The 20638-nt window shown below is 35.2% G+C and overlaps 1 protein-coding gene across 2 annotated transcripts in view; it reads left to right on the top strand.

Moving 5' to 3' along the window:
• EXOC5 (exocyst complex component 5) overlaps window positions 1-20239 on the top strand; it is a 62750-nt gene extending 42511 nt beyond the window's left edge. Inside the window, exons 12-17 of one of the 2 annotated variants that reach the window (XM_028850247.2) lie at window positions 4355-4463; window positions 7296-7416; window positions 8641-8727; window positions 16780-16888; window positions 17062-17277; window positions 18040-20239. In XM_028850247.2, the coding sequence (XP_028706080.1) occupies window positions 4355-4463; window positions 7296-7416; window positions 8641-8727; window positions 16780-16888; window positions 17062-17277; window positions 18040-18228 (831 nt within the window). In that variant the 3' untranslated portion in view covers window positions 18229-20239. 2 annotated transcript variants of the gene reach the window in all.
• The last annotated feature ends 399 nt before the right edge of the window (window positions 20240-20638 follow it).

The following is a 20638-nucleotide window of genomic DNA, read 5'->3' as shown; positions in this document are numbered from 1 at the left end:
GGATAGATGTTCTTAATTTTGATGACATCCAATTTAATAATACATTTCTGTTCTGGATGGTGATTTTGGTGTCATATAAGAAATCTTTGCCTAACCAAAGGTTACAAAGTTTTCCTCTTGTGTTTTCTTCTAGCAGTTTTATAGTTTGAGGCTTTATGTTAAGATGTATAATCAATTTTGAGTTAAGTTATACAGTATTGTGAATCAAAGTTCATAATTTTACAATTAGGCATCCAGTTGTTTCAGTTTCATTTATTGAAAAAACTATCATTTCCCGGCTGAATTACTCTAGAACCTTTGTCAAAAAATCAATGGACCTTTTATATGTGGGTCTGTTTCTGGACTCTTCTGTTCCATTGGTCTGTTTTTATGCCTGTACTATACTGTCTGAATTGCTGTAACTTTATAATAAGTCTTGAATCGGGTAGTGTAAGTCCTCTAACATTTTTATATAAATCATTTTGTATTATATCTTATAATAGCTTGTCCGTTTTTGAAAAAGTCTGAGATTTTGGTTGGAATTACATTGACTCCGTAGTTCTATGTGGGGAGAATTGACATATTTTGATGCCATTATAGTATATGTAAATGGTCTTTTTAAATTTTATATTTAATTTCTAGTTTAACTTAGTTGTTAGTATATAGAAATACAATTCATTTCTTTATGTTGCTCTTATATCCATAAGGAAATTCCTTGTGGGCCTCAAGATCTTTCCCCTAAAACAGTTTTTTTGAATTTCACCTTGGCAATGTAAATTGATAGCTTGTCTTCACAGTTGCAGGACAAAGGAGAGAACTCAAGTCATCCCTCAGCCCACCTAAGACAAATGCATATCTCATTGTTTCCTCTGTCCTATTGTTTGTGTAAAAATGTAGATTCACTGAGCCAGATTAAGGTATAAGTGATTATTCCTCTACCCACCTCTGACATGCAAATTGTATATTCAGTGAAAGGGTGGATCACACTTAGAATACAACTGTTTGTCTCTTACCTACCTGTAACCTGGAAGTACCTTCTTACCCCTTCAAGTTGTCCCGCCTCTCCGGACAGAACCAGTGTACATCACACCTATTGATTGATGTCTCATGTCTCCCTAAAATGGATAAAACCAAGCTGTGCCCTTACCAACTTAGGTGGGCACATATCAGCGGGACCTCCTGAGACTCTGTCACAGGAATGTCCTTAATCTTGGCAAAATAAACTTTCTAAATTGATTGAGACTTGTCTCAGATACTTTTGGGTTCAGCCCTGCAACCTAACTAAACTCACCTATTAGTTCTATTTGCCTTTTTTTTTTATTTGTAGATTCCACTGGCTTTTCTGTATAGATTATCATATTATCAGCCCATAAATACAGTTTTACTTATTTTTTCCAATATAGATGTCTTTTATTTTGTTCTTTTGCCTTATTGCACTGGCCAGACTTCTAGTACAATGCTGAATAGAAGTGGTGAGAGTGAACACTTTGCTTTATTTCTGATCTTAAGAATAAATCATTTCGTCTTTCACCATTAAGTATGATACTAATTGGGTTTTTCATAGATGTTCTTTTTCAGATTGAGAAAATTATTTTATCCTACTTAACTGTGAGGATTAGATGTTAGATTTTGTGCAAAACTTTTTTATTCTGTTAATATGGTAAGTTATAGTGGTTGATTTTCAAATGTTGGCCTTGCATTCCTTCTTTGATAAACTCCAATTGGTCATCAATTGACCTTTGACCTTTTGTCATATTTATATATTGTTGGATTAGTTTTGCTAAACTTTTGTAAAGAATTTTAACATCTGTGTTCATGAGGGATATTGGCCTTTTTTTTTTTTTTTGTGAGATGGAGTCTCACTCTGTCACCCAGGCTGGAGTGCAGTGGCATGATCTCAGCTCACTGCAACCTCCGCCTCCCGAGTTCAAGCCATTCTCCTGCCTCAGCCTCCCGAGTAGCTGGGACTACAGGCTCCTGCCACCATGCCCAGCTGAGTTTTGTATTTTTAGTAGAGACAGGGTTTCGCCATGTTGACCAGGGTGATCTTGAATCTCTGACCTCAGGTGATCCGCCCGCCTCAGCTTCCCAAAGTGCTGGAATTACAGGTGTGAGCCACCGCGCCTGGCTTTTTTTCCTTTTTATGTCTTTGTCTGGTTTTAGAATCAGGGTAATGTTGGCCTCGTAGGATGTGTTGGAAAATATTTCCACCACCCCTCCCAATTTTCTGGAAGAGTTTGCGTAGAATTGGAATTCTTTCTTTCTTTAAGTGGTTGGTAAAATTCACAAGTGAAGTCATTTGGGCCTGAATTTTTTTGTGTGTGAGGATTTTAAACTACAAATTCAACTTCTTTGGTAGATACAGAACAATTCAGGTTATCCACTTCTTTTTAAGTCAGCTTTGGTAGTTTGTATGTTTTAAGCATTTGTGTAGTTCACATAAGTTGTTGAATTTATTGGAATAAAATTATATTCATGATATTTTCTTATCCTTTTGATATCTGTAGAATTTGTAGTGGTGTGACCACTTTCCTAATAGTAATTTATGTCTTTTTTTTTTTTTTCTGATCAGGCTAGAGGTTTATTCATTTTACTGATTTATTTCCCCCCAAAGAACCAGCTTTTGATTTCATTAATTGTTCCGTGTTGTTTTTCTGTTTTATATTCATCAATTTCTACTCTTTATTACTTCTGTTATTCTGCTTACTTGGGTTTTATACCCCCCACCACAACCCCCCTGTTTTTTTAGTTTTCTAAGGTAGAAGCTTGAGGTCATTGATTTGAGAACTTCCTTCTGTCCTAATCTAATGCAGGTGTTTTGTTTTACAAATTTCCCTGTAAATACTACTTTAGCTGCATCCCCAGAATTTTTGTATGTTGTGCTTTATTTGCATTCAGTTCAAATCCTTTTAATTTTGCTTTTGATTTGTTTTGGCCCAAACGTGATTTAGAAATATGTTATTTAGTTTCCAAATATTTAGGAATTTGTTAGATATCTTTCCGTTACTGATTTTAAATTTGATTCCATTGTGGTCAGAGGATGTACTTTGTATGATGTGAACCCATTTTAAATTTATTAAGACTTGTGGTTTTCTTTTAGCCCAGAATATGGTCCATCTTTTTTGTATGCACTTGAAAAGATATATATATCCTGATGTTGTTGGATGGAGTATTGTATAAATGTCAGTTAGGCTTAGTTGATTATGTTTTTCAAGTCTTCTATATCTTTACCAATTTTCCATCTGCCTCTTCTGTCTATTATTCATGGATGTTTGGATGTAAATAGGAGGAGTGTAAGAATGGCTTGTGAAGAAAGTAAGAGCATTTTTTGTGCATCAGTGATTAGAGGAGGAGGGTGAATATTGGAGTAGAGAGACTGATGAAGGAGGGGTAAAGATTGGGGTAGTTATTAATAAGACCAGGAAGGAAGCTGAGTAATACCAAATTATAATCAGTGGGAATTCAAAGGGGGTTATAGAATTCCTATCAACTTCTAATTTAATACATCAGGTAATAAGTATTAACCCCAAGAGAATACGTGAATGAAGACTACAAATAGGTTTGACAGAAGCAGAAATCAATGTATAAATAATATGGAAAGCAATTATAAGAAGTCGAGTAATTTTCTGTTAAAAAAGGATTTTATTTTCCCAGCATAACTAATAATTATTTTACTAAATAGCTAGTTTAACAGCAACAGCAGCACCAAAATGAATATTGTAAGCTCACTATGTGCAAATACTGTGCTAAAAACACTTTACGCTTATTTTCGTATTTTATTCTCACTTCAAGGCTAGAATGTAAGTACTGTTAATATTATTCCCATCTTCCAAATGAAGAAATTGAGGCATGGTGGGGTTAAATAACATCTCAAAGGTTCACTTAGTCAGGAAATGATAAAACCATTATTTGAGCCAGTCATATTTTATGGTGCATCTATTATTAATATTTCCATCTCCACTCCCCAGTGAAACAAAGAATTCTTTTTGTTCTAAGTTTTACTAGACTGTTCTTTGCTCAGTCAGTGGCTGTCAAACCTCTGACCCACAGTAAGAAATGCGTTTTACACGTTAGCCCTGTGTATACATATTTAAATGGGGGAGGTATACATTTTATGAAGGTGTACTTGGATTTCACTATTGGATTGCAGTCCAAGTTTGAAAAACGTTGCTCTAAGTCAGGAGAGTTATAGGCAAATATGGAGCGTTAAAATTGTGTGTATGTGTGTTTGTGCATGCATGCGCAGTATGGGGGGAGCTGTGAGTTATTTTGATACCTGAAACACTGACTACATCTTATAAAAAATTGCTTAAAAAATTGGCATTTTCAAAAGGTAGACTTGAGGAGTGATAATTGTTTGGTTTTTGTTTTTAAGCTCTCTGATCCTTCTGACTTACCAAGGAATGCCTTCAGAATTTTTACCATTCTTGTGGAATTTTTATGTATTGAGCATATTGATTATGCTTTGGAAACAGGACTTGCTGGTAAGTATATTTGTGTTACACTTGTGTTAAATTCCTTTGATCCTGCTTGGTTAAACTATATGCATAATGTTTTGCGTATAATCATCTCTGTTTGTCAAATTCAGTTCAGTGCAATGAAGTTGGAGCTTTTATAATGCAAAGATTTGGCAGGTGCTAAAAGCTATACAGAATGGTTCTCTCATATTGTTTACATACGGCATAATAGAATAATAGGCTACCTAAGTCACTACAATGTATGACACAATGTCTTACAATGCTGTCAAGGAACAAAAATGAAGGCAAAAACAGTTCTGATTGGGGAATTGAGTAATCTAGATTTAGAAAGAGAAGTATTAAAAACTAAGTCTGGAAAAAAATAGATTCACATTAAAATTCTTATTTTGCTTTTGGTCTTTTGGTCTTAGTAGTTAGTATTAGTAGCATAATAATGACCTGAGTCCAGTCTCATTAATGCAGTTGTCTGCTTCATCTGTTTAATGGTCATCTCAAACTTAACATATCCAAAATGAAACTCTTTATCTTCCTTCTAAACCTGTTCCTTTCCCATTCTTCCCATGTCATTAAAAGGCATTACCAATATGCATGATTAGTGTATGTCAGTTTTTTGAAAGGCATTACTAATCATTTACCACTTGCTCAAGCCCCAACAAAACCCAGGAGTTCCTTAATTCCTCCTTTTCAGAAATCAATCCTGATAGCCAATCCATCAGCAAATCCTGTTAATATACTTCCAGGCATAAGCCAGATTCATGTACTTTTCTCCATCTTCACTGATGCCACCCTAATTTAAACACCATTTTCTCTGACAACTTGTAACTGGTCTCCCTGTATACATTCTTGCCTCTCCACATTACTGACTTCATGTAACAGCCAGTTTAATTATTTCCTTATTTAAAACTCTGTAGTGGTTTCCTATTACTCTTAAGGGGAAAACAACAGCAAACTCTAGAGAAGCATGACTTTTTATCTGGCCTGGTATGTATTCATCATCTCTCGTTGCGTTTCTTCTCACTGAGCAGTCACTCTGACCCTCATTGTTTTTCCTTGCTTAGTCTCTTTGCACTTGGTATTTCCCTATCCCCAAAATCCTTTTGCTTCAGCTTTTCTCGTGGCTGGCTTTTCAGTCATCTGATCCCAGCTAAGATGTTATCTTCTCAGAGAGACCATTGCTGATCACCGTAGCTAAAGTAGCCCTCTTCTCCCAGCCCAGTTATCCTCATTATCTTATCATTGCATTAAATTTTTTTATAGCACTTACCACAATGAAATTTTTGTCTGTTAATGCCTGCCTCCACTCACCAGAATTCATTCATTTAACACATGCTTATTAAATGCCTACTCCTGCACTTGTGGAGTTTACATGCTTATGGAGAAGATAGACAAATGATTAGAAAGTGCAATGAAGAAAAATAAAACTGAGTAAGGGATTAAAAAATTTTAAACAGTGTGTATATATAATAATTTTGATATGCCCTTATTTTTATTTTTGAGACAGAGTCTCGCTCTGTCACCCAGGCTAGCATGCAGTGGCACAGTCATGGCTTATGGCAACTTTGAACTCCTGGGCTCAAGCAATACTCCTGCCTCAGCCTCCTGAGTAGCTATAACTATAGGTGCATGCCACTGCACCCAGCTAATTTTTTCTTTTTTTGTAGAGATGGGGTCTTGCTGTTTTGTAGAGATGGGGGCCTAGGCTGTTCTTGAACTCTTGACTCCAAGCGATTCTCCCTCCTCAGCCTCTCAATAATTTTTTGTTTTGATTTAAACTGTTTTCCTAAAGGTTTCTTTTCCTACTAACTTATGCCACTGCTGGACTGTTTGTGTGTGCCAGTTTTTCTGTAATTATTGAATATTCTTTAAAAATTTTAATTTCATGGTTAAAAACATACATCGTAGCTGAGTTCTGATGCCTATAAAGAAAAAAAGTGCGTCAGTATTACCTTAATTTTTATGTCTTTCATTAATAACAATGATTCATATTTTCTACATATGTATTGATTTTTTTTCTCTTGTAAAGTTTATTTGTTATTGGAGCCTTCAGTTTTCTTACCAGTTGGTAATCTTGTCTTTTACTTGGGTGGGGGAGGGGAACACCTTTATTTTCCATTATTAAGACAAAAAAATCATTGTCCTGTAAAGAACTCTAGGTAATCAAGCCTGTATTTTCTCATTAGCTATGCATATTTTCTTTAGTCTCTTAAGTCTTTTTAGCTAGAAACATAAACATCTAGGACCTTAGAGTTCATCTGTTATTCTTTACAAAAAGGAGGAAATGGAAATCCAGAGGTCAGCTGACATTTTGAGGTCAGAATATGGAGTGGCTTGATTCCCTTTTTATTTTATTCTGAATAAATTCCAGAATAAAATCAGGTATGTAATCTGTAGATAGAACATTTTGAGTATTTTTGAGAAAATAGTGTAGAGTACCGTAAGTGAAATGTGTCAGTTTAGGCATATTACTATGGCAGCAGTATCTAGGATAAAAGATAAAGAGACTTGAATGAGGAAGACCAATGAGAGAATTATTCGAACTATTATCAGAGATAAAGAGGCCTGGTTATAAGAAATATGTGGAGATGTATTCATGGCTCACGTGAATCATGAAGGCAAAGTAGATAGATGGTGAACATTGGGCGTAAAAATAACTTTGGATGAGTTTTACTAGTATAAGCTTAGCTTGATTTTCCTCTTCTGTCCACAGAAGTCATTACTGATGTATTAAAACAGTGGTTTCATTTATGTTATAGATTTAAAAACCACATTCTTTTTTTCTGTTGCCAAGATGAATTTCTTCAAGGATGATTCTAACATATGTATGCTTTCTGGTTTTAGGAATTCCCTCTTCAGATTCTAGGAATGCAAATCTTTATTTTTTGGATGTTGTGCAACAGGCCAATACTATTTTTCATCTTTTTGACAAACAGTTTAATGATCACCTTATGCCACTAATAAGGTTAGTCAAATTATCTGATTTTCATTGATATTTCAGTGACTGTTACAGCATTCTACATAATATTCTACGTGTATTTTCATTAAATTTAAAAAGTACATGTTCACAAAAATGTCAGACTGGACAAGTGGAATGAAATAAAAATATAAAAATTCCTAGGAAATAAAACATTAAATATTGTTTCTTCTTGCATTTCTGTTTTCTCTTTCCACTATATTATTAATTTTGGTGTATTTCAAAAGATTTAATCTGTCACAAACCTAAATCTGAAATCTCATGTGAAAGAGGACCTCCAGCTTAGTGAAACTCAGCAAATTTGACATCTTTTAAAAGATCTCATAGACAAAGTCCATGTACCCACTTGTTATAAAGACATACAAAAAATTTTATAAGATTAATAGGACAGATTTTAATGAGGCATTAAGTAAAGTTTGGTTTATATCTTCATATCAATTTATGTGAACTTATAAAACATTTGAGAATCAAATAAGATGGTGTATATGTGAACATGCTTTACAAAATTCTCTTTAGCACTATTATGTAAGAGGAAAAATATTCATATAAAATTTTTTGACTTTTTGTTATAAACACTGACATGCCAAGAATAGTCCAGAAACAGTCTCAAAGATAACAGTCACTTGTAATCCCTGAGTCATACTTTGAAAGGAAATTTACTTTTCAAGATCTGTTATACCACATAGCAGAGAATTCACACAATTATTAGGGTTGCCTATTTCTTAATATTTTGAATGTTTTGACATTCTGATAGCATTCAGAAGGCAAATATGATTGTCAGGTTTTTAAAAATACAAGTGGATTGGCTGTTTCCCTCCAAATTTTATAGTATGATTTACTGTATTCTTAAAACTCTGGTGATGCTAGTCTATAGCTTTTGTTGGTGTTACACTAGATATTTGTTTATAAAGAAAACCAAATAATTCCACAATTTTAAAGTCACATTTATATTCTTGAGAGATGTCTCCTCAGAGATCAAAATAACAAATTTAAGTGGTCCTCTTCCTTAGTCTATTATAATGAATTGGGCATAGTGAATGCTAAATAATTACTTTGCTTCTTATATGCTTCTTGGATTTGTTAACAATATTAATGCATGTATATGGATGTATTTATAAATGGATACAATGTAATACACATCGATGTAAGAAAAACTTTCAGAAAATCTCATATTATTAATATGACTCTTTTTCCATTTTAAATATACAATAGCTCTTCTCCTAAGTTATCTGAATGCCTTCAGAAGAAAAAAGAAATAATTGAACAAATGGAGATGAAATTGGATACTGGCATTGACAGGCAAGTTGTTGGTTTTGTCTCTTGCATTTTTTAAAATTATAAAAACACCATATTATAGCAGCATGCAAATACTTTGTAGAGAAGAAAAATATTTATCTTAATTCCACCATATTGCTACAACATTTGATAAAAAAAAAATTATTTTTACATATTGCCTTCATCCTTATTAGAATGTTGTTTTTATTGGATCCTGAAGTTTTTTACTTTGGCCTATCTTGGCATTTAACATACCTTCCTCACTAAGCTTAATCATTTCTAGCTTTTGATTTAAAGTGAGAAGTATGTGACGTTTTTCAGTTGAACACTTAGAGGCCATTGTAGGATTATTAATTGTCCTAATTTCAATGTTACTGTGTTTCAAGGAATAGGGAGGCCCAAGGAGAGGCAGAGAGACAGGGAAATAGCCATTAACTGGAGTAATCAGAACACACACTATATTTGTCAGTTAGGTTCACTGTCTTCTATGGGTATGGTTTGTGACCCAAAACAATTAAAATAGTAACATCAAAGATCACTGATCACAGATCACCATAACAGATTTAGCAGTAATGAAAATGTTTTAAATATTGTAAGAATTACCAAAATGTGACACAGAAACACAAAGTGAGCCCATGCTGTTGGAAAAATGGCACTGATAGACTTGCGTTGCCACAAGCCTGCAACTTGTAAAAAAACAAACAAAACAAACCACAGTATCTGTGAAACACAATCAAATGAAGCAGAATAAAACAAGGTATGCCTGGATAATCAGAAGTGGGGTTGTTGGATCATATAGTAGCTCTGTTTTTAAGTTTTTGAGGAATTTCCATACTTTTCCATAATGGCTGTACCAATTTACATCCCCATCAACAGTGTACAAATGTTCTCTTTTATCTACACTCTTGATAATGCTTGTTATCTATTGCCTTTTTGAAAAGAGCCATCCTAACGGGTGTAAAGTGATAATTGATTGCATTTTCCTGATTACTAGTGATGTTGAGCACCTTTTCATATACCTGTTAGCCATCTTTATGTCTTCTTTCAAAAATTTTTATTCAGGTTCTTTGCCTTTAATCATTGGATCATTTATTTTTTTGCTATTGAGTTGTTTGAGTTCCTATATTTGGAGTGTTAAACCCCTCTGAGATGTACGGTTTACAAATATTTCCTTCCATTTCATAGGCTGTTAATTATTTCCTTTGCTGTGCAGAAACTCTTTAGTTTGATGCAATCTCATTTGTCTTTGTTTCTGTTGCCTCTGCTTTTGAGGCCATATCCAAAAGGTCATTGCCAACACCAACGTCAAGAAACTTTTTTCTTATGTTTTCTTCTACTAGTTTTATAGTTGTGGGTCTTATATTAAATGTAATTCATTTTGAGTTGATTTTTTTTTTTGGTGTAGTGTAAGATAAAGGTGTCATTTCATTTTCCTGTGTGTAGATATCCAGTTTTCCAGCACCATTTATTGAGGAAACTATCCTTTCCCTATTGTGTGTTCTTGGCACCCTTGTTAAAGAGCAGTTGACCATAAATGGATGGATTTATTTCTGGGCTCTGTATCCTGTTCCATTGGGCTGTGTATCTGTTTTTATGACGGTATCATACTGCATTAATTACTGTAGCTGTATAATATATTTTCTAACCAAGAAGTACAATGCTTCCAGTTTTGTTCATTCTCAAAATTGTTTTGGCTATTCAGGATTTTTTCTGGTTCCATAAGAATTTTAGTGTTTTTTTTTTCCTATTTCTGTGAAAAATGCCATTGGAATTTTGATTGGGAATGCATTGACTCTAAATTGCCTGGGGTGGTATGGACGTGTTAACAATATTATTTCAAGCCCTAAACACGAGCTATGTTTCCATTTACTTGTTTCTTTTGGCAATGTTCTGAAGTTTTTTCAGTGTATAAGTCTTTTACTTCCTTGGTTAATTCCTAAATATTTTATTCTTTTTCATGCTATTGTAAATGGGATTTTTTTTTCTTTCTTTTTTGGATAGTTTGCTGATAATGTTTAAAAACAACTGATTTTTGTGTGATGATTATCTTGCAACTTTACTGAATTCTTTTATTCTATTTTTTGATGGAGTCTAAAATTTAGAGTTTTCTCTAAGATCATATCATCTGCAAAGAGACAGTTTTACTTCTTTCTTTCCAATTTAGATGTCTTTTATTTCTTTTTCTTGCCTAAGTGCTCTGGCTAGGATACCCACTACTGTGTTGAAAGGAAGTGGTGAGAGTGGACATCCTTCTTGTTCCTGATGTTAGTTAGAGGAAAAGCTTTGAGCTTTTCACTATGGAGTTTGATATTAGTTGTGGGCTTGTCATATATGATCTTTATTATCTTTAGGTATATTCCTTCTATACCTAATTTGTTTGCAAGTCTTTGTCATGAAAGAGTGTTGAATTTTACCAGAAGTGGTTTTTTTTTTCACATTGTCAGACAATCATATGATTTTTATCCTTCATTCTGTTAATGTGGTCTGTCACATTTATAGATCTGCATATGTTGAACCATCCTTGAATCTCAGGGATAAATTCTGTTTGATTATGGGGTATGATCCTTTTAGTATGCTGTTGAATTTAGTTTGCTAGTTTTGTTTGTTTTTTTTTTTAAACATCTTTATTCATCAGGGATATTGGCCCGTAATTTTCTTACCTGTATTGTCCTTCTCTGGCTTTGGTATCACTGTAATGCTGTCTTTGTAAAATGAGTTTGAAAGTGTTACAAGTTCTTCCATTGTTTGAAAAAGTTTGAGAATGATTGGTGTTAATTCTTCTTCTTCTTCTTCTTCTTTTTTGAGACGATGTCTCCATCTTTCCAGGCTGGAGACCAGTGGCGCAATCCTGGCTCACTGCAACCTCCACCTCCCTGGTTCAAGCAATTCCCCTTGCCTCACCCTCCTGAACAGCTGGAATTACAGGTGCACACCACCATACCCAGCTAATTTTTTGTATTTTTAATAGAGACGGGGTTTTACCGTGTTGGCCAGACTGGTCTTGAACTCCTGACCTCAGGCAATCCACCCGCCTCAGCCTCCCAAAGTGCTGGGCTTACAGGTGTGAGCCACCGCGCCCAGCCAATTCTTCTTTTAATGTTGGGTAGAATTCACTAGTAAGGCCATCTGGTCCTGGGATTTTTCTGACTTCAGCAGGAACTCTGTCTCTTAATCTCTTCATCTTCTGCCAATCTATTATCCTTTTCCTAGCTTTATTTCTTTAGTTATTGTGCTTATATCACTTGGTCCATCTTTTGAATTACTTTCTTGAAATACCCTAAAGTACATTTCCTTCAAACACAACTGTCTTACAGACCCTAACCTCTGATAGGTGCAGTCTCTTTTATTCCCATAACTGGTTGGCTCCTCGCTGTTGGAGAATATCACATAACAGGTACGTTATTAGTACCACTGCAAATCCATGCTTTCATTTCTCAGTTGAGTCTTTAGTACCTCTTATCCATCCTTCTGATTGTCCTTACACAGTGCGACTCAGCGTTGCTCCTACCTGTTTTTCCCAACCTTGTCAATTCTTCGTAAGTTCCCTATCTCCACTGGAAGCATTCTGTACACTTTCAGCATCCCTAATCCAAAAATTCAAAATAAAAATGCTTCAAAATTTGAAACCTGAAACTTTTTGAGTGCTGAAATTACCCTACAAGTGGAAAATTTTACACCTGATCTCATGTGACAGGGCACAGTCAAAATACAGATGCACAGCACATGGTTTATTTGAGTACCCCCAAGGGAAAAAAGACCCTCCCAACCCTCTTCAGCTGTGATAAATATTTTCTGTTCATGTCCGAATTCCACCCGCCCCCCCACAATAAGCATGCCTACAAAGAATAATAAAATGGCATGTGTGTAGGCTGGACATGCCAGTGGTAGGTTGCTCACAATGCCCCACATGCAGCTGAGACCTGTGTGTATTACTCACTGTGTGTGTGCTTTTTTTTTCTCCTTATTCTGTGCTCTGTGGTATAAAGATGTGAAATCTCAAAAAGGCCTGCAGATACCCCTGTGGTTAACAGTGGTAAGAAAAAGAGGAAGTTTATCCTTTTGTTTGTTTTTGTTTTTTGAGGTGGAGTCCCTCTCTGTCGCCCAGGCTGGAGTGCAGTGGCGTGATCTTGGCTCTGTTCAACCCCTGACTCCTGGGTTCAAGCAATTCTCCTGCCTCAGCCTCCCGAGTAGCTGGGACTACAGGTGCACGCCACCGTGCCCAGCTAATTTTTTGTATTTTTAGTGGAGACAGGGTTTTGCTATGTTGGCCAGACTGGTCTTGAACTCCTGGCCTTAAGTGACCCACCTGCCTCAGCCTCCCAAAGTGCTGGGATTACAGGTGTGAACTACTGCACTCAGCCTGTTTATCTTTTAAAAAAATTTTTTTTGTGGCCAGGTGCAATGGCTCACTCCTGTAATCCTAGCACTTTGGGAGGCTAAGGTGGGTGGATCACCTGACGTCAGGAGTTCGAGACCAGACTGGCCAACATGGTGAAACCCTATCTCTACTAAAAATACAAAAATTGGTCAGACATCGTGGCAGGCACCTGTAATCCCAGCTACTCGAGAGGCTGAGGCAGGAGAATTGCTTGAACCCAGCAGTCAGAGGTTGCAGTGAGCCAAGATCACGCCACTGCACTCCAGACTGGGCAACAAGAGCAGAACTCTGTCTCAAAAAATGAATAAATAAATAAATAAATAAATAAAAATAAAAATAATTTGTTTAGAGACCATGGTCTTACTCTGTCACCCAGGCTGGTGTGCAGTGGTGTAATCATAGCTCACTGCAACTTTGAACTCCTGGGTTCACACAGTCCTCCCACCTCAGCCTCTTGAGTAGCTCAGATCACAGATGCACACCACCATACTCAGCCTTTTTTTTTTTTTTTTTTTTTTTTTTTAATGTAGAGATAGAGTCTCATTATGTTGTCCAGGCTATTTTTGAACTCCTGGGCTGAAGTGATCCTCCCACTTCAGCCTCACAAAGTGCTGGGATTACAGGTGTGAGTCACCATACCTAGCAGCACTTATGTTTATCAAAGCTGTTGGACAAAAAGGATGGTGGTGTAAGTGTGAAATGTATTACAGAAGAGTATGGTATTGAAATGACCACCATATATTACCTGAAGAAACAGAAGGAGAAACTGTGCTGAAAGTGATGAACGGAAGTTAATGAAAAATATAAAAACACTACATAAAGCTAAAAGTGAAGATCTTGATTATGTATTGAAAGAGTGGATCTGTCCGCATTGCAATGAATACATTGCCACTTAATGGTATGGTGATGATGAAACAAAGATCTATCACAATGAATTGAAAATTGAAGGGAATCATGGCTATTCAATAGGCTGTTTGCCAAAAGTTAAGAACAGACACGGCATTATGTTTTCAAAGGTTTGTTGTGATAAAGCATCTGCTGGTCATGAAGCAGCAGAGAAATTCCTTAATGAGTTTGCCAAGGTTATTGCTGATGAAAATCTGGTGTGAGAATAAGTCTATAATGTTGATGAAACACTACTATTTTGGCATTACTGCCCCAGGAAGACACTGACAATACAGGTGATAAGATGGCTTTTACAGAAATTGAGGATGCCAAGGGCGGAGTAACTGTGCTGGGGTGTGCTAATGCAGCAGGCATGTAGAAGTGTAAGCTTGCTGTAATAGGCTGAAGCTTGCATCTTCATTGTTTCCAAGGAATGAATTTCTTGTTGGGTCCACTGTTATGCTAACAGAAAGGCATGGATAACCAAGGGTGTCTTTTCTGATTGGTTTTACAAACGTTTTTTACTAGTGGCTTGCACATACTGCAGAAAAGCTGGACTGGATAACAACTACAAGATTTTGTTATTCCTTGACAACTGTTCGTGTCATACTTTTTCCCAAATGTGACTTTATTCAGTCTTCTGACCAAGGTATCTTTAGATCAATGAAGAGTAAATATAGAAACACTTTCTTGGGTGGGCATGGTGGCTCAAGCCTATAATTCCAACACTTTGGAAGGCTGAGGCAGGAGGATCACTTGAGCCCAGGAGTTAGAGACCAGCCTAAGGCAACATAGTAAGACCCTGTCTCTACCCGCCCAAAATTTAAGAATTAGACAGGTGTTCTGGCATGTGCCTGTAGTTCCAGCTACTCAGGAGGCTGAGTTGGGTGGATCACTTGAGCCTGGTATGTCCAGGCTGCAGTGAGCAATCATCACACTGCATTTATCCTGGGTGATGGAGTGAGACCCTGTCTCAGAACACTTTCTTTTTTTTTTTTTTTTTTTTTTTGGAGACAGAGTCTTGCCCAGGCTGGAGTGCAGCGACGCCATCTCAGGTCACTGCAACTTCATCTTCCCAGGTCAAGCAATTCTTCTGCCTCAGCCTCCTGAGTAGCTGGTACTACAGGCACCCACCACCACGCCTGGCTAATTTTTGTATTTTTAGTAGAGACAGGGTTTCACCAGGTTGGCCCGTCTTGTCGAACTCCCGCCCTCAAGCTATCCTCTCACCTTGGCCTCTCAGAACACTTTCTTGAACAGCATACTAGCAACGGTGAACAGAGGTAGGAGTATGGAAGGTTTTCAAAATGAGTTGAGCATGAAAGATGCTGTATATGCTATTGCCAGTGCTTGGAACACAGTGACTAAAGACAGTGATGCATGCCTGGCACAACCTCTGGCCTTCAGCTATGTTCAGTGAAGAGGATGAACAAGGTAGTGACTTTGAAGATTTCCATATTTCAAGTGAGAAAAAAGTGATGTCTGACTTCTTACGTATACAAAAAATAATACATTTAGAGTCTATCAGTAAGTTGGATGAAGTGAATATCAAATAATTTTTAACATCAGTGAGACTCCAGTTGCTCATTCATGGACTGGTAGTGAAATAGCCAAAATGGTTCTAAATCAAGGTGATTTTGATAATAGTGACAAAGTAATGTTGCTAACACTGCAGAAAAAATGCCTGTAGATTATATGGTGAAAATGTGCAATGGACTTATAAAAAAAGTACAGCAGTGTACATTCATAACAGAACAAGAAGTCATATCAGTTTACAAAATCAAATAGAGACTTCTAAGACAAAAACCGTTATTAATGAGGCAGATAACTCCAGAGGAAACTTTTAAGAAGCCATCCAGCGAATATCTCCTCATCCAAAGAGGTCCTGCTTTCTGGTCTCTCAACTACTTCTGATGTTTCCTGTCACCTAAAAAAATAAAATGTAGGATAGAGTAACCTTTTCATGAAAGCACAGCATCGTAGGTGGAGACTGAAAACCTGCTACCTTGTTTGTTGTTGTTTAATAGGCAATACAGGTATTGTGGTGATGTTACTGTGCTGTTTGGTTACCTTAAACATTATTTTTTCTCTGTATGAATGGCATGTCATCTTTTTTACTGTTAAGTACTTATGTGTGAATAAGTATAAGAAAATGATTGCTTACTGGTAGCATATAAATTCAGAGTCAGGAATGATGGTGATGCCAGACAGCCATGGATTGTCCACATGGGTGTCTGAGATAGTGACATCTTTGCTTTCTGATGGCTCAGTGAACATAAATGTTTCATGTATAAAACTATTAAAATATTTTATAAAATTACTCTCAGTCTACATGTATAAGATGTATATGAAACATAGATGAATTTTGTGTTTGGAATGGGTCCCATCCCCAAGGTATCTTATTATGTATATACAAATATTCCAAAATCTGAAAAATTTCAAAATCCAAAACACTTCTGGTCCCAAGAATTTTGAGAAAGGGATAGTTAACTTGTATGTGGTTTTTGCCTTTGAAGATCCTTAGTTGTTAAGAAATTAAACTAGTGACAGGCTTCTGAGATCTTTGAATCTTGAAGTATTGCACAAAGAATTTTTGCCCTCTGTTTTGAGCAGAAAGATAATAAAACCAAGAGCTCTTTCATATTAAGATCTAGAGCTGACTTTTTCTAATATCTAAAGTTTACCAATAGTGAAAGAGTTTTATGGTGATAGGATATTAAATAACTGATTTAATTTAGCATAAATAATATAATTAAATATAAACATAGAATAAGTTAGATGAGTTAAAGAATGTTGTGTTCTCAATTCTCTAGGACATTAAATTGTATGATTGGACAGATGAAGCATATTTTGGCTGCAGAACAAAAGAAAACAGATTTTAAGCCAGAAGATGAAAACAATGTTTTGATTCAATATACTAATGTGAGTAAAATGATTCAATTTGTTAATACTTTGCTAACATTTTCATTGGTGTATCCTACTGTGCCCTAGATTTTTTTCTTTTATACTTACAGATTAATGAGAAACTTATGTATTTCCTCTTTAGCTAAGCTGGTATACATTTCTGTGTAATGAGTGTAGAAAAACTTTTATAGGCTTGTGTAAAAGTCTGTGCTTACGTAAGAAAACAAGTGGAGAAGATTAAAAATTCCATGGATGGGAAGAATGTGGATACAGTTTTGATGGAACTTGGAGTACGTTTTCATCGACTTATCTATGAGCATCTTCAACAATATTCCTACAGTTGTATGGGTGGCATGTTGGCAATTTGTGATGTAGCTGAATATAGGAAGTGTGCCAAAGACTTCAAGGTATGTATATACAAAAACATCAATCTTGCAAATAGGCCCAGGAACATAAGTCAGATCATTAAAAATCACTATGTACTTACAATTAGTGAAAGGTTTATAACTTTTGTTGATATTGTATGAGATAGATTAACACATTCTACCTGAAACAGTGTTGTTCCAGTCATTTTCTTTTAATTTTAAATTTTAAATTTTATTTTATTTTCCAGAGACAGGGTTTCACAGTGTTGCCCAGGCTGGTCTCTCCTGGGCCCAAGTGATCCGCTGCCTCAGCCTCCCAAAGTGCTGGGTTTACAGGAATGAGCCACCACACGTGGCCCACATATTTAATATTAAACACATTTTTGCTTCACGGTGTATTTTCAGTTCCACAGTCTTTGACTTATTGACATCCATGACTAATGCTGTATATGTCACACATTAGGAAAATAACGTTGTCTTCATTTATGTCCCTCTGAATTTTTCTGTAACATTTAAATTATGAAAAATGCTATATATTAATAACTAGTTTTAGTCCACTGAAGTATATATGATTGTTACATTGAAGAGAATTGACATATGAATCTTTTTGAAATATTATAGTAAGTTTATTTAACTACGAAATCTTTAAGTTTTAATGCTTTGTGATCTTTAAAAAAATTCTAATATGTTGAACTCCACGCACACTAGTAAGTCCCACCTGACAGTATGTAAGAAGTTAGAAGCTAATTGTAAAACTGGAAACTGTTTTGTTTCAATGTTACTTTCTTTCTTCTCTCAATTCAGATTCCAATGGTATTACATCTTTTTGATACTCTGCATGCTCTTTGCAATCTTCTGGTAGTTGCCCCAGATAATTTAAAGCAAGTCTGCTCAGGAGAACAACTTGCTAATCTGGACAAGAATATACTTCACTCCTTCGTACAACTTCGTGCTGATTATAGATCTGCCCGCCTTGCTCGACACTTCAGCTGAGATTGAATTTACAAAGGAATTCAATGTCAGTTCCTTTACAGAGGAATTTCTTGTACTTCAGCAGGCCTCGGTTGATAGAAAGCACAGGAGATACCTTATGACACAGCCAACATTTTGTGAAACAGTGACTGGAACAAAACAGCAGCCATACTTACCTTTGAGGTTTTATTTAAAGTTTGGATACCACTAACTATATTTTGCTTTTTTCCCCTTATGTTGAATTTTAATTCCATTCTTGAATGTAGAAATTTCAGATTCTTTAAAACTACATGTCACTGTTTTCATCCTAGAAAATGTTGCTGTCAGAAGGCAAAGGAAATGTTACCAGTGTTTTCGGTTCTTGTACCTTTAACATATTCCATTTAGAAATTTTGCCATTCTGTTTTCCATTAATAATGGGCAAAATACAGGAAAACTACATTTATTATTCCTCAGTTTTTAATGACCTTTTCAGCATCAATTGTTAATCAGGTTATTTTAGGTTTTCATAAATAATTTTTTTGCCTCTTTCAAAAGGTTAACAATTAAGTTTACTTTCTGTAGTTGGTTGATTGGATTTTTTTCTGAGGGACAACATTAGTACTAGTCCAAAAAATGTCATAAACTGAACTAAAATGATGAAATATTTTATGTAGACATTAGGAGTGGATCAGAATACTTCTGCTTTCTGGGTAAAACTTAAAAGTTTACTATTTCTTATTTGGTAAATAGATTTTAAGCCAATTCTAGTAAGAAATTGATAAAACTACCTTATTTTATATTTCACTTAAGGTGGAGGACCTTAACTAAAGGACCATATTTATTCATTATTTTAATATTATAAGGGAAGTAAAAAAAGTGAGGTATAGTCTAAATAGTGCATATAAGAAATATTGACAGTGTTTAGCAACAATGCAGCCCTTTAAGATTTTCTGTCGTAATGCTAAACTTGAATAAGATGGAATGGCTGAATATGTGGTTAGTCTTTTATTTTAAGAGGAATCGATAGATTTGGAGATGAGCTTTGCAAAGACTGGTTGCTTTTCATGTCTATAGGTCTGTCATTGTCCTTTTTCAAAGCATTTCTGAAGTTATTCCTACTTGGATATAGTTAATGGAATTGACTTAATTTGATGACGTATTAAATCACTTATAAAATTTTGAACATCAAGTGAAAATTTAGAAAGGCCATTGCTATTCTATAAACCTTGTAAACTTGCTCTGGGAGAATGCATTCTAAATTATATGTAATGTTTCAGCTCCCATCGTGTTGTTCATAGTCTTCTAGGAACAGGATAAACTTAAGTGTTACTCACTCTTGGCATTTTTTCTTTAATACAGGCTTTTAAGCCTGTTTTTGGAAAACTGCTTTTCTTCTGAGAACCTTAATCTGAATGTCATCAACTTTACCAAACCTTCTAAGTCCAGAGCTAACTTAGTACTGTTTAAGTTACTATTGACTGAATTTTCTTCATTTTCTGTTTAGTTCAGTGTTACCAAGGTAAGCAAGGGAATGAAGTATACCAACTTTTTTCAAAGAATTTTAGGACATATATGACAGCTTTAGAAGGCTGTCTTGTTTTCTAGCCAAGGAAAAGCCAGAACAGGTTTTGGATACTAGAGAAAGTCATATGCTTGTACTATTGCCATTTTAGAAAGCTCTGATGTGAATTCAAATTTTACCTCTGTTATTTAAAGCCAACAATTTTAAGGCAGTAGTTTTACTGGCCATTTAAGCTCTTTGTACAGTGTCAATTTGTAAAAAAGAAAAAACGAAAAAAAATCTCAAATAAAACATGAGATAACATTTTAAGACTTCCAAATCAGAGAAGTGCTTCAAATTATTTTGTTTGGATTAATTTTTAAAATGTAAAGCATATACTTGTTGCTTAGTTCTTTTGTTAATATTTTCATGCTTGAGTTCTGTGCAATATTTTCTATTATGTCCGTTGATAGGACAGTGGCAAAATTCATAAGTGAATACTTAATTTAGAAGTGTTAACATTAATGCTCAATAAACAAATTCCCTGCAGTTGTTTTTTTTATTTCACTCTTTTTATATTTTAGAGCCATCCATCCTGAATTTTATAAATGATTTTTTATTTAAAAATTTAAGATTTTAAAATTTTTTCACAGCATAGGTCTTCTCACTTTCTTTTTTAGCAAAAAATACTGACTATATAAATAAGACTAGAAATTTATCCTAAACAGATGGTCTTTCTCTAAGGGGGAAAAAAAATGTGTCATGTGAAGCAGTATGCATTCTTGGTATTCTGATTTTTTAAGTGTTTTCATATTTATAGCCATCACAAAATTTTGTCCAAAGTGTATGGCTCAGAAGAGATGATCAATAAGTAAAATGTTTTTCATTTGCACATGGTAAAATTTTAGGTAGAGAATGGAGCTTTGTATAATTGGTAGCTTTAACCAA

Source organism: Macaca mulatta, chromosome 7 (assembly GCF_049350105.2).
Source record: "Macaca mulatta isolate MMU2019108-1 chromosome 7, T2T-MMU8v2.0, whole genome shotgun sequence".
Lineage (NCBI taxonomy): Eukaryota > Metazoa > Chordata > Mammalia > Primates > Cercopithecidae > Macaca > Macaca mulatta.
This window is presented reverse-complemented; position numbering and strand designations above follow the sequence as displayed.